General features: G+C 42.6%; 1 protein-coding gene across 11 annotated transcripts in view; it reads right to left on the reverse strand.

The window, feature by feature from the left end:
* Window positions 1-10,444, reverse strand: part of NALCN (sodium leak channel, non-selective) — a 388,832-nt gene extending 378,388 nt beyond the window's left edge. For 8 of the 11 annotated variants that reach the window (XM_078347279.1, XM_078347255.1, XM_078347267.1 and 5 more), the window contains exon 1: window positions 9,555-9,717. Coding sequence is in view for 3 of the 11 variants with exons in the window: in XM_078347271.1 (XP_078203397.1) it covers window positions 10,349-10,366 (18 nt within the window). In the remaining 8 variants the exon portion in view is untranslated. Of the gene's footprint in view, window positions 1-9,554; window positions 9,718-10,348 lie in introns of those variants that run through there. The other 3 variants (XM_078347271.1, XM_054246818.2, XM_054246767.2) reach the window with 1 other exon arrangement.
* Between the last annotated feature and the right edge of the window lie 228 nt (window positions 10,445-10,672).

The raw sequence follows: 10,672 nt of genomic DNA on the forward strand, positions 1-10,672 counted from the left end.
AATGACTACACATTTCTGAGTTTGCAGAAAAGATTTCTCCTCTGTCTGGGACTTGACTTTGCAATAGATGATAACCAAAGTGACTTCCAATGATAAAAGTGATTAGTATTCTTGACACTGCTCTGATTTTTATACATCGATCATTTCTTAGGGTAGAATGAAGATCCATAAGCTACTGTGCATAATTAAGGAATAGAAGCAAGCTTAGACATTATGTGTCCATTTTCTTAACTTGAAAGATGAGAACAAACATAATTGAAAGCTTACTCTGTGCCAGGCACTGTTCTAAACATTTAGCACCTCTCTGAAGTCGTTTTTTTTTTTTTTTTTTTTTGAGACGGAGTTTTGCTCTTGTTACCCAGGCTGGAGTGCAATGGCGTGATCTCGGCTCACTGCAACCTCCGCCTCCTGGGTTCAGGCAATTCTCCTGCCTCAGCCTCCTGAGTAGCTGGGATTACAGGCATGCACCACCATGCCCAGCGAATTTTTTGTATTTTTAGTAGAGACGGGGTTTCGCCATGTTGACCAGGATGGTCTAGATCTGTTGACCTTGTGACCCTGTGACCACCCGCCTCGGGCTCCCAAAGTGCTGGGATTACAGGCTTGAGCCACCGCGCCCGGCCTGAAGTCATTTTTAGTATTATCTCCAATATACAGATTAAAAACTGGAGGCCAACATGCCCAGACCCACATGAAATGGAAGCAAGTTTAGAACCCAAGTAGTCTGCTTGTTGGGAGAACAGAGGTAGAGGGAGGGAGGGAGAGAAATGAAGAATTTGACTTGCACTTTTTAACCTTAGGAATATCTATACAGTTCACAAACATGAACTTTTGTACATGTTCACAAAGATGATGTGTTTTATTCATAATTTCTTTAAAACAAGTAAAATGTTTAAAAAATTTCAGTTTAAACAAGTTACAGCTAACATTTGCCGGTTGATTGTGTGTGAGGCTAATTCTTATCTATTTCTCACCATGCCCCAATGAGGCAAGTGTCTCTCTGTTATTCTGATTTCACAGGTGAAGCTGAATTTGGACGAGATAGGTGCCTTGCCTGAGGTCACGTGGTTAGGCTGCGCTAAATCTCGGGCGTGGGGGGGGGGGTGTCTTGCTGATTTCACCACAGGAATACTTTGCTGTCCATGTCTTCTTTTAGTCTGACCTTTCCACAGCTTTGTAAGTAGAACAGTCTTCTTTCGCAGAAAACAGAGACGGGAGTCTCCAAGTTCCTGCCTCTTCCTTGTCTAAGTAGTAAAACCAAATTAGAGATGCCTGCTACTAGACTTGCAATGCCAGTCCTTCCAGGCCAGCACAAGCACGCCTCTCCTCTGGGTGTCCTTAGCTGGTGAACTTCAATGGGCTGGATGCATCTTGTCCTGTAATCTGGCCTCTGCTCAGCTCTATATTTTCTCTCTTAAACTTAATTTGGAGTCCTGCGTCTCCCCCAGCAACACAGCAGAGAACATTAGCAGGAGAACTAAGATATCATTAAAAAATCTCACCCCCTGGGCATCACAGCAGCAATGTGTGTCTCCAGGACAGAATGGCAGCCCCCGCCCCCACTCCCCATGCAGGGAGAGGATTCCTGTGGCTGATTTTCAGTCTAATTTTGTACAAAAATCAAGGACCTAATTTGGCTGCCTGGTTTTCTCTCTTCTTTCTCTTTTTCTTTCTCCCTCTCTCTTTCTCTCTCCTCCGAATGCCATCTGCCACTTTTCTTTTGGAGAACTCACTCATCTGTGTCTTGGTTCTCATTAAATCATGAGGTGGCTCTGCAAAAACCAGAATCTTACATGCATGGTCCAGTCCCAGCAGACTTCAAGGGCTACCCAAGGTGATGACCACACAGGGGAAGCCAAGTGTTTCAAAGAAACATCTCCAAAAACAGGCTCTTTCTTCTGTTTTCCTTTGGTCAATGCACTGATTAGAAATAGAAAATGGTTCCCCAGTTTTTATGAGTCTATTTCCTAAATCCCAAAGTAAAGCAGCATGTTATTTTTTCCTGGCTCTTTCTAGAAATACTCCAAAACTGTCATTGCTTCTCCAAGGATTCTGTTTTGTTTCATTTTTAAATCATGAACATTGAATTTTCTTTGACCTTTAAAAGCTATTGGGTTTGCTAAAGGGATTCTGTACACACCACAATGCCCAATACCCTTTTGACATTGCACCTTACACACCCAAACTAAAACTGTCAAGCAGTATGAGAGGAAACTAGGTTGTATTTTTGTCACCTCCATCATGATATTTTTTACTTTGTTTCACTGTAGTAGGAGCATTTAACATGAGAACTGTTTCAACAGAATTTTTAATTCACAATAAAATGTTATCAACTACAAGCATAATGTCATCACACAGATCTCTAGAACTCACTCGTCTAGCATAACTGAAACTTTCTACCCAATAATTAACAACTCCCCATTTCCCCTCCTCCCAGCCCCTGGCTACCACCGTCCTACTCTGTGCTACGTGTCTCTCCTACTCTATATTAATTATCCAGCATTGGATGTTTTATTTTGATGACCTGCTGCTGTCATTTCTATATTATGGAAAACTAGAAAGGGCTTATGTATTTTGATTGTGGTTGCATAATCTTATAATACGAATCCCTAAAGGTTGGATAAAGAAGGTAGATGGTTTAAAACAGTGGTTTTCAAAGCCGGCTACTATATTTAAATATTACAGAAAATCAAAGGGAGATTCTGTTTTTGCGGTTGTTTCGTTTTGAAATATAAATCCACAACATTTGCTCAAAAGGGGATGGTTTAAAGGAGTAATTTCTAAAGACTGCTTAACATATGAGTTATCAAGGAAGATTTAGAAATATTCCCAACACTGTAAACTGAATGGTTCTGTCTTCCTCAAGTTGTCTGTTGAAGCTCTTGGAGCCAATATATTTGGAGGTGAGGCCTTTGGGAGGTCATGAGGTTATGAGGGTGGAGCCCCATGAATGGAATTAGTGAATGTATAAGAACGAGGAGGTAGTTAAATTGTCTGTGGACCAGGAAGACAGCCCTCACCAGGAATCACCTTGACCTTGGACTTCTAGTCTCCAGACTATAAGAAACCAATGTCTAGAGTTTAAGTCACCTGATCTGCGCTGTTTGTTATAGCAGCCCAAGCTAACTAAGACACTCAAGCTGAGGCCTCCTTCACTTCAGACATACCAAATCAGAATCTTTAAGGGTAGAAAATAGGACATTGTATTTTTTAAAAAACATGCATAAGATGATTCTAGATGCCCAGAAGAGAACTTAGAGGGCAATTAGCCTTGATGCCCAGAAGAGAACTTAGAGAGTTCACATTGCATAGTCAGGGCTCTTTGTGTGGAAAAGAATAGGAGAGTCTAATTATAAGCATCATAGGCAAAATGCTAGTCTGAGACAAAAATTTATATTTATAATTGTATGTATATACAGTATATTCTACTTTTTCCTCAGAGATATTCAGAATTTACTTAAAAAATAACTAACTGGAATATGCATTGTATAAAGGAATTAAATTTTTGTTTTACAAAAGGATAATTAAGATATTTGTTTTTGTTTTTGAGACAGAGTCTCACTCTTGTCACTCAGGCTGGAGTGCTGTGGTGCTATCTCAGCTCGCTGCAACCTCTGCCTCAGCCTCCCGAGTAGCTGGGATTACAGGCACCCACGACCAAGCCCAACTGATTTTTGTAATTTTAATAGAGACCACATTTCGCCATGTTGGCCAGGCTGGTCTCGAATTCCTGACCTCAGGTGATCTGCCCACCTCAGCCTCCCAAAGTACTGGGGTTATAGGTGTGAGCCACCATAGCCGGCCAGATATTTGTTTTTTGTTGGGGTTTCTGTTACTATTTTCTAGTCTAGACTATACCTTTAAATTGCTATTCAATGTCTTCAAAGAAAGGAAGCAAAATGATTTTTGCCTGTGGACCTAATCTCAGATGAATTTCAAAATAATAATAAAAAGAGAACAGTTAGGAAAGAGAACAAAGCAAAGGATGTACCCTGTAGATACTATTAACTGAAAGATAAAGCAGTAACAATTTCTTTTAACTAGACCTAACAGAATACCAGCAAAAATATCCACATTTACCTGAGCGTGAAGATCTGAAATTATTTTTAGCCTAGGACTTTCATTCTCTTCCTTTAGTCACCAAGCTGTGTTAGCATTAGTTTTTGTGGTAAATCTTTACCATTCACCTCTTCATTTCCATTACTGCAATCTGATTCCAGTTCCTCGATCTTGGAATTTTATACCCAATTTCTCCAGTGACTTTCTTCACTAACCTCCTTGTCGTCATTCCAATTTCTTGGCATTCCAGTTTTTTGGTATTCCATATATTATATATAACATATATCATATATATATATATATTTTAGATGGAGTCTTGCCCTGTAACCCAGGCTAGAGTGCAATGGCACAATCTCCGGCTCACTTCAACCTCCGCCTCCCAGTTTCAAAGAAGGATTCTCCTGCCTCAGCTTCCCCTCCTGAGTAGCTGAGATTACAGGTGCCTGCCACTATGCCCAGCAATTTTTTTTTTTTTTTCTTTGTATTTTCAGTAGAGACAGGGTTTCACCATGTTGGCCAAGCTGGCCTCAGACTCCTGACCTCATGACCTGCCTGCCTTGGCCTCCTAAAGTGCTGGGATTACAGGCATGAGCCACCACACCTGGCCAGCATCATACTTTTGACTGTGCATACTAGAATGCTCTGATCATTGATAAATGTAGGAAGCTTGTAGTTATAACTGTATTAAAGACAGCAACTTTTATGACTTTAAGGTATTTTTTCTCATTTAATCAATTTTTTGAACTGTTTTCTGACATTCACACACTTTTACCTCATCCTTTTTTTTTTTTTTTGAGACAGAGTTTCGCTCTTGTTACCCAGGCTGGAGTGCAATGGCGCGATCTCGGCTCACCGCAACCTCCGCCTCCTGGGTTCAGGCAATTCTCCTGCCTCAGCCTCCTGAGTAGCTGGGATTACAGGCACGTGCCACCATGCCCAGCTAATTTTTTGTATTTTTAGTAGAGATGGGGTTTTACCATGTTGACCAGGATGGTCTCGATCTCTTGACCTCATGATCCACTCGCCTCGGCCTCCCAAAGTGCTGAAATTACAGGCATGAGCCACCGCGCCCGGCTACCTCATCCTTTTTTAAGTTGGTAGTTCTTGACCTATTAATTTTTTTTATTTTTAACTCATTTACAACATATGAGAATTGTCTTCTTGTATTTTTCAGGACTACAGATTTTCAGGACATTATTTTACTGTTTGCTGATAATTTTAGAGAGAGAATATAATATTAGTCTAAATTTTCTCTTTATGGATAAGTAATTTCTTAAGCATTTGATCAGAATGCTCATGGAATATTTTTCTTTTTATTGGTTTTCAAATCCAAAACGATTATCTGGCTATATCTAGATGTTGGCTAAGTTTTGTTAATTGTTTTGGTACGTGATGACCTATTTTCATCTGAATATTTGGATTGCTTTTATACTAAAAGAGAAAAAAGGATCTTATCTCCCTTTAAAATGTGGCTGTGTTCCTTGTGCTGTGATCCTCTCTGTTAGGAAAAACATGTATTGGTGTGTCTATGCTGGCTGTCTTCCATCTATATCTTATTCTCTCCAAACAGCGTCCTCTTTTCATCTCTCTTCTTTGAATAATTGGAAATAATTCTCACTCTTGATTTCTTCATAAGCGATTCTCTTGGCTTCACTGTTCTGGTCTATCCTACTTCTAATTCTCCTCCATTCCTGCTGTGGAGGCTCACACCTGCCCCCACCCTTGACCTGTGGGGTCAGTCCCTGAATTCAGAGCATATTTTGGTATGGCTACATTTGTCTTGGGACCTCAAGGAGAAATGGCTTCAGGAGGCGAGCAATTCTGTCTTACCAAATGCCCGCTTCCAACTTTCACCTCCACTCCTTCATACCAAGGGTCTTTTCCAGGGTCTGTCTTCCTTATTTTTTGCACACGTTTCTTAGAAAGGGAATTGTGAACTGAACTTTAGTTTTTCCCATCAGTTCTGTTCCATCTATACTGAATCCATCAGAAAAGTCTTGGATTCTGCAGCCTAGGAAAAAAAGACCCTCTTATTCCTTTACCTGTGGGGGTACAGATTTCTCACTATATAAGCTTCTTTAATCATCTACTGGAAGTCTGAGTGGGAAAGCAAAAGGCCAAATTAGACTCCTGAACATAACAGCCAATTTTCTAAAAGAATTTGCATTGACCTTTTTTTTTTTTTTTTTTTCCAGCTTCAAACCTTTATAGTATTCCTATTTTGGTTTTACTTTAAAAGGTATATTTTATCATCTGGTTTTCAGATGATTTTTGTAAAGATCAAGTTTGTATATAGCACAAAGGTCAAACATCCAAATTATTATGTTACCTTCTTTATTTCTGTAGAAGAGGAAATGTGATCCACAAACACTTTTTGTAAAAAGGCAGATTTACCTCAAAAGCAGATTAAGCAATGTATTTAAAATTATAATCTGAATTCTTGAGGAAATCAGTTTGAAGACATACATATATCTATATAATAATTCAGATACTGCTTTTTTCAAAGATATAATTATTGGAAATTTGTTGTAAATAAATTATCATTTGAATTCTTCAGGAAACCAAGATATTGATAGACAGACAGACAGATAGATAGATAGATATGGACATATTTGGATATTTATCCTAAAGAACATAAAATAGAAATAAATCTCTACATTATAATCATCTATTAGGACACTGTTTATAATGATGAAAAGCTGGAAACAGCAAATGTCCAATGATAGAGATATGGTTATATACATGAGGCTGTATTTACTGGGTATGGTGTTATATAGCCATTTACAACTTTTAAGTAAGAAAATTATATAGAAATATTTTTTGATGTTTATAATAAATAGTCAATGGAAAAAACAGTAGAAAAGTTCTACAATGCCATGACTACAACTACCTAAATTCAAGCCCTTAAAAATACTACAGAAAAGATGCAGATATTGTGATCATTTGTCTTTGATTGTTAAAACTAAGGTGTTAATTCTTTTTCCTCTATCATTTTATCAACTTTGGTTACTTTAAAATTCATAAAATCTATTTAAAATATTTAAACATTTGCATAGAGTTTGAAAGCTTGTGCTGGTCAGATAAGAATTGTATAACGTGAGTGAAGCTCTAAAATGTTAATACCATTTTGGGGCAGGGGGTATTCTTTTTTTTTAATTTTTAAACAGGGCCTCACTCTATGCCCAGCTGCCCAATCTGGAGTACAATTGTGCCATCATAGCTTGCTGTGGCTTTCACTTCTCTGGGCTGAAGCTATTCTCCCGCCTCAGCCCCATAAGTAACTGGGACTACAGCTGTAAAATACCACACCTGGTGAATTTTTTTTTTTTTTTTATAGAGACAGGGTTTCAACATGTCGCCCAGGCTGGTAGAACTCTTGGGTCCAAGCAATAGGCCTGCCTTGGTGTTGGCTTCCCAAAGTGCTAGGATTACAGGCATGAGCCATCGTGCCTGGCCTTGGGGACCACTCTTAATAGGTTTAAACTCGATATCATAGTTCCCAAGCCAAAACTAGAAGATAAGACATCTCACCTGCTAACATACTTGTTTTTCCTGAAGGATTCTTAAGTTCTGGGTTTGCCTCTTTTCCTCACTCACCACCCAACTTAGCTTATCACCACCTAGTGCTTAGCTTATCTTAGGATATAATGGTGTAGAAGTGAATTTTCATTCACAAACTTGAAATCCACATGTGACTCTGACCCTGAGATAAATTTATACTGCTATGGGATTCTGAAATTATCTGAACATCATTGATGGTGATAAACCAAATGTACATTTGTGCACATACATAGCATGCAGGAAAGATAAAAAAAATCAACTGGAACCCATTTCAAAGAAATGCCATGCCCACGAAGAAGAAAATGCTACTCAACCCTTCAGTTCACTAAACATAAGTAAATGACACTATTTTAAGTAGACCTTTTTTTAAGGTACATTTTCTTTCTCTCTGAATATCTTGCAAGTCCGATCCAAAGTTATAAGTGCATTGCCACTATTTTATGAGATATGATTTCTTCCAGAGTTTATAGAGATTTTAGCACAGCCCTCATCAGTGACAGCACATTTATTCCACAAACAGATCACGTCTTCTAAGAACACAGAAGAGGATCTAACTGAACCTTTTCACTTTTTAAGTTTTTCTCCAAAGCCAGATTTTGTCTTCACTCTGGTTTTAGCAATGGCTAGGTCAAAGTATGCTACAGAAGAATGAAACATCTACCCTAGAAAGGCACACAGAATGAAAGCCAGCCATTTAGGGAGGAAATGTTGGTTGTTGCAGAGGTTTGGGAAGCCATGATTTTTATTTAGAACTGTGGAAACCTAATCTTCGAATGTAAAAAGCCACTCCTGCAATTCATCTGCCTCAGGGCGCTATCATAGTGAAATCACTTCTCTCCCAGGCCATATCAAATCACAGTTGTAGTTATGAACATACGAATCATTTTTTTTTTTCAAAATCGCCACCTGTTAATTTTTAGTCCCCTATTAGAAGTATTGCCCACCAACCACTAACACGAAGGTCACTGGTCTTCAACCCACATTTCACCACCAGGGCAGTCGGGCACCAGACGAACACCAGATTAAGAGTAAAACCTTCTGAGGCCTGAAAGTGAGCGTGTATTTTCATGCATCCTTAATAATACAGTCTCTGAAAAATTGTACCTGAAACTGAAAGATTTATCCTATGGTATTTCAAGCACTAAGGGTCTGAATTCAGAGTTCTCATACCGTCCTGAAAGAGGAACATTCAGTCAGCACGATGACCCCTGATTTGGGATCTGGGCCCCCGAGGAATCTCAGCCAAGCCATCCTTGCTGGTGTCTTAGAGATTCAGTGACAAGATGGTGTTGCTGAGGACACTGCTTTGCATTCGGTATGGCCAACCTAATGACGGCTCCTTAACCAGGCCAATGAATACCATCAGGGACATTTAGCAAGGGGCAATCCACAGGAGCATGGGGGTGGGGCAAGGCCGGGAGACCTGCCAGAGCCAAGCTGCCCCCGACTCTGCGCGTTGGGCCAGAGGTTTACCCAGGCAGTGGCCGGGTGCGGAGGGGGCATGAGCAGTGCTGTCGTGTTGCCCAGTGGCCTCATCCTCAGCCACCTGCCCCCCCAACACCTGCTAGATACCCAGGCTTGGCAGGCCTGAGGTGTCCCCGGCCCTGGGCTTCCCGAGCCAGCCTACGCACAAACCACAGCAGGCGCCCCCGACACTCACGCACAGGGACAGGGAGGGCGCATCGCGGCTACTGCGCCCCAGCCAGGCCGGCGAGGACCCCAGCGCCCCGCTCTCGCTCTCGGGTGGGGGCGCCCCTTCCCAGTCCTCCCCATCGCAGGATCCCCACCCACAGACTCTCTTGCACCCCCAGCGCCCCAGTGCTGTCCTGGCCGGGCCCTGCCGAGGAACCAGCTAGCACACATCCCGGGCCTCGGGTGCAGGGCACCGAGCCGGCCGCGCCGCAGCCTCCCGGGCGCGGGTGGAGGTGACCAACCTGTAACCCGAGCGCTCAGAGCGGTCATGGTGCCCGCGGGAAGCAGTGGCGGCGACAGTGGGTGACGGGCGGGATCCGTGCCAGGCGCGGCGCCCACTGCGGGCGGGGAATGAGGGCCCCTCACCTACCGCGGCTACGCTCCGGCAGCGCGCTCGGCCCGACTGGGGCCGCGGCTCGCGCTCGCGGTGTCACTGAGCGCCGCCGCTGCCACCACCGGGCGTGCTCGGGGAGGGGTCAAAGCCGGAGTTTTCCGGCCTTTTAAAAAAATGATTATTTTATTTAATATTTTTAAGTTAGCTTTGCTGCAGGGGCTGCAGCGATGCCGAAGGGCGGGCACCGCGGAGGAGGCTGCGCCGCAGTTGGTGGTGAGCGCCAGGGTCGGTACTGCCCTCAGGCAGTCTCACAGCAACAGCTGGGCTCTCGTCTGCCAGCTCCTCTCGGGGGTCTTTCGTACTCAACAGCACGGCAGCGGCGGTGTGTACAGGGGTCCCCCGGGCACACGCAGGGTACACGCAAGTCCACCGCCAGGAGGCCGGGAGCCCAGCCTGCGAGCCTGAGGTCTGACTGTGCACAGTACCGAGAGCTAGTTCCACCAGAGTCTGAAAGGGTGAAACCGTTCACCTCCAGTTTCACCCCGGAGTTGTTAAGTAATGAATACATCCCTCACACTTATCGTAGTTTTCTAAACAGGTTGACATTTGCCTTATAAAATTCAAATATGTTGTCGTGAGGATGAGACAAAGTCCATTCGGAAATTGACAGTACCCCCCGCCACACACACCATGTAAGTGTACCTGGACAGCAGACCACATCTGAGGTTTCCCAGGGCTTCCAGCAAGGCGGGTTTAGGGAAATCTGGCCTCCTAAGCACCATGCCCAGGGCCACATCCTCCCACTCATTCCCACTCCCTGAAAGGTTTACTTTGGGTCTGGAATCTTGCCATGTAGTCAGATATGAAAATCCCCAAGGAACTCTTGACCAGTGATTTAGACATCATGCACACAGGCATATAAATAAAGGGAAAGAAAAAACTGAATGAAGCTTCCTCTATCAGACAAATTCTAAACAAAGAACAATTGTTTATCACAAAATGTTATGTGGCAAGACATAGAAGCAA

Source organism: Callithrix jacchus, chromosome 1 (assembly GCF_049354715.1).
Source record: "Callithrix jacchus isolate 240 chromosome 1, calJac240_pri, whole genome shotgun sequence".
Classification (NCBI taxonomy): Eukaryota; Metazoa; Chordata; class Mammalia; order Primates; family Cebidae; genus Callithrix; species Callithrix jacchus.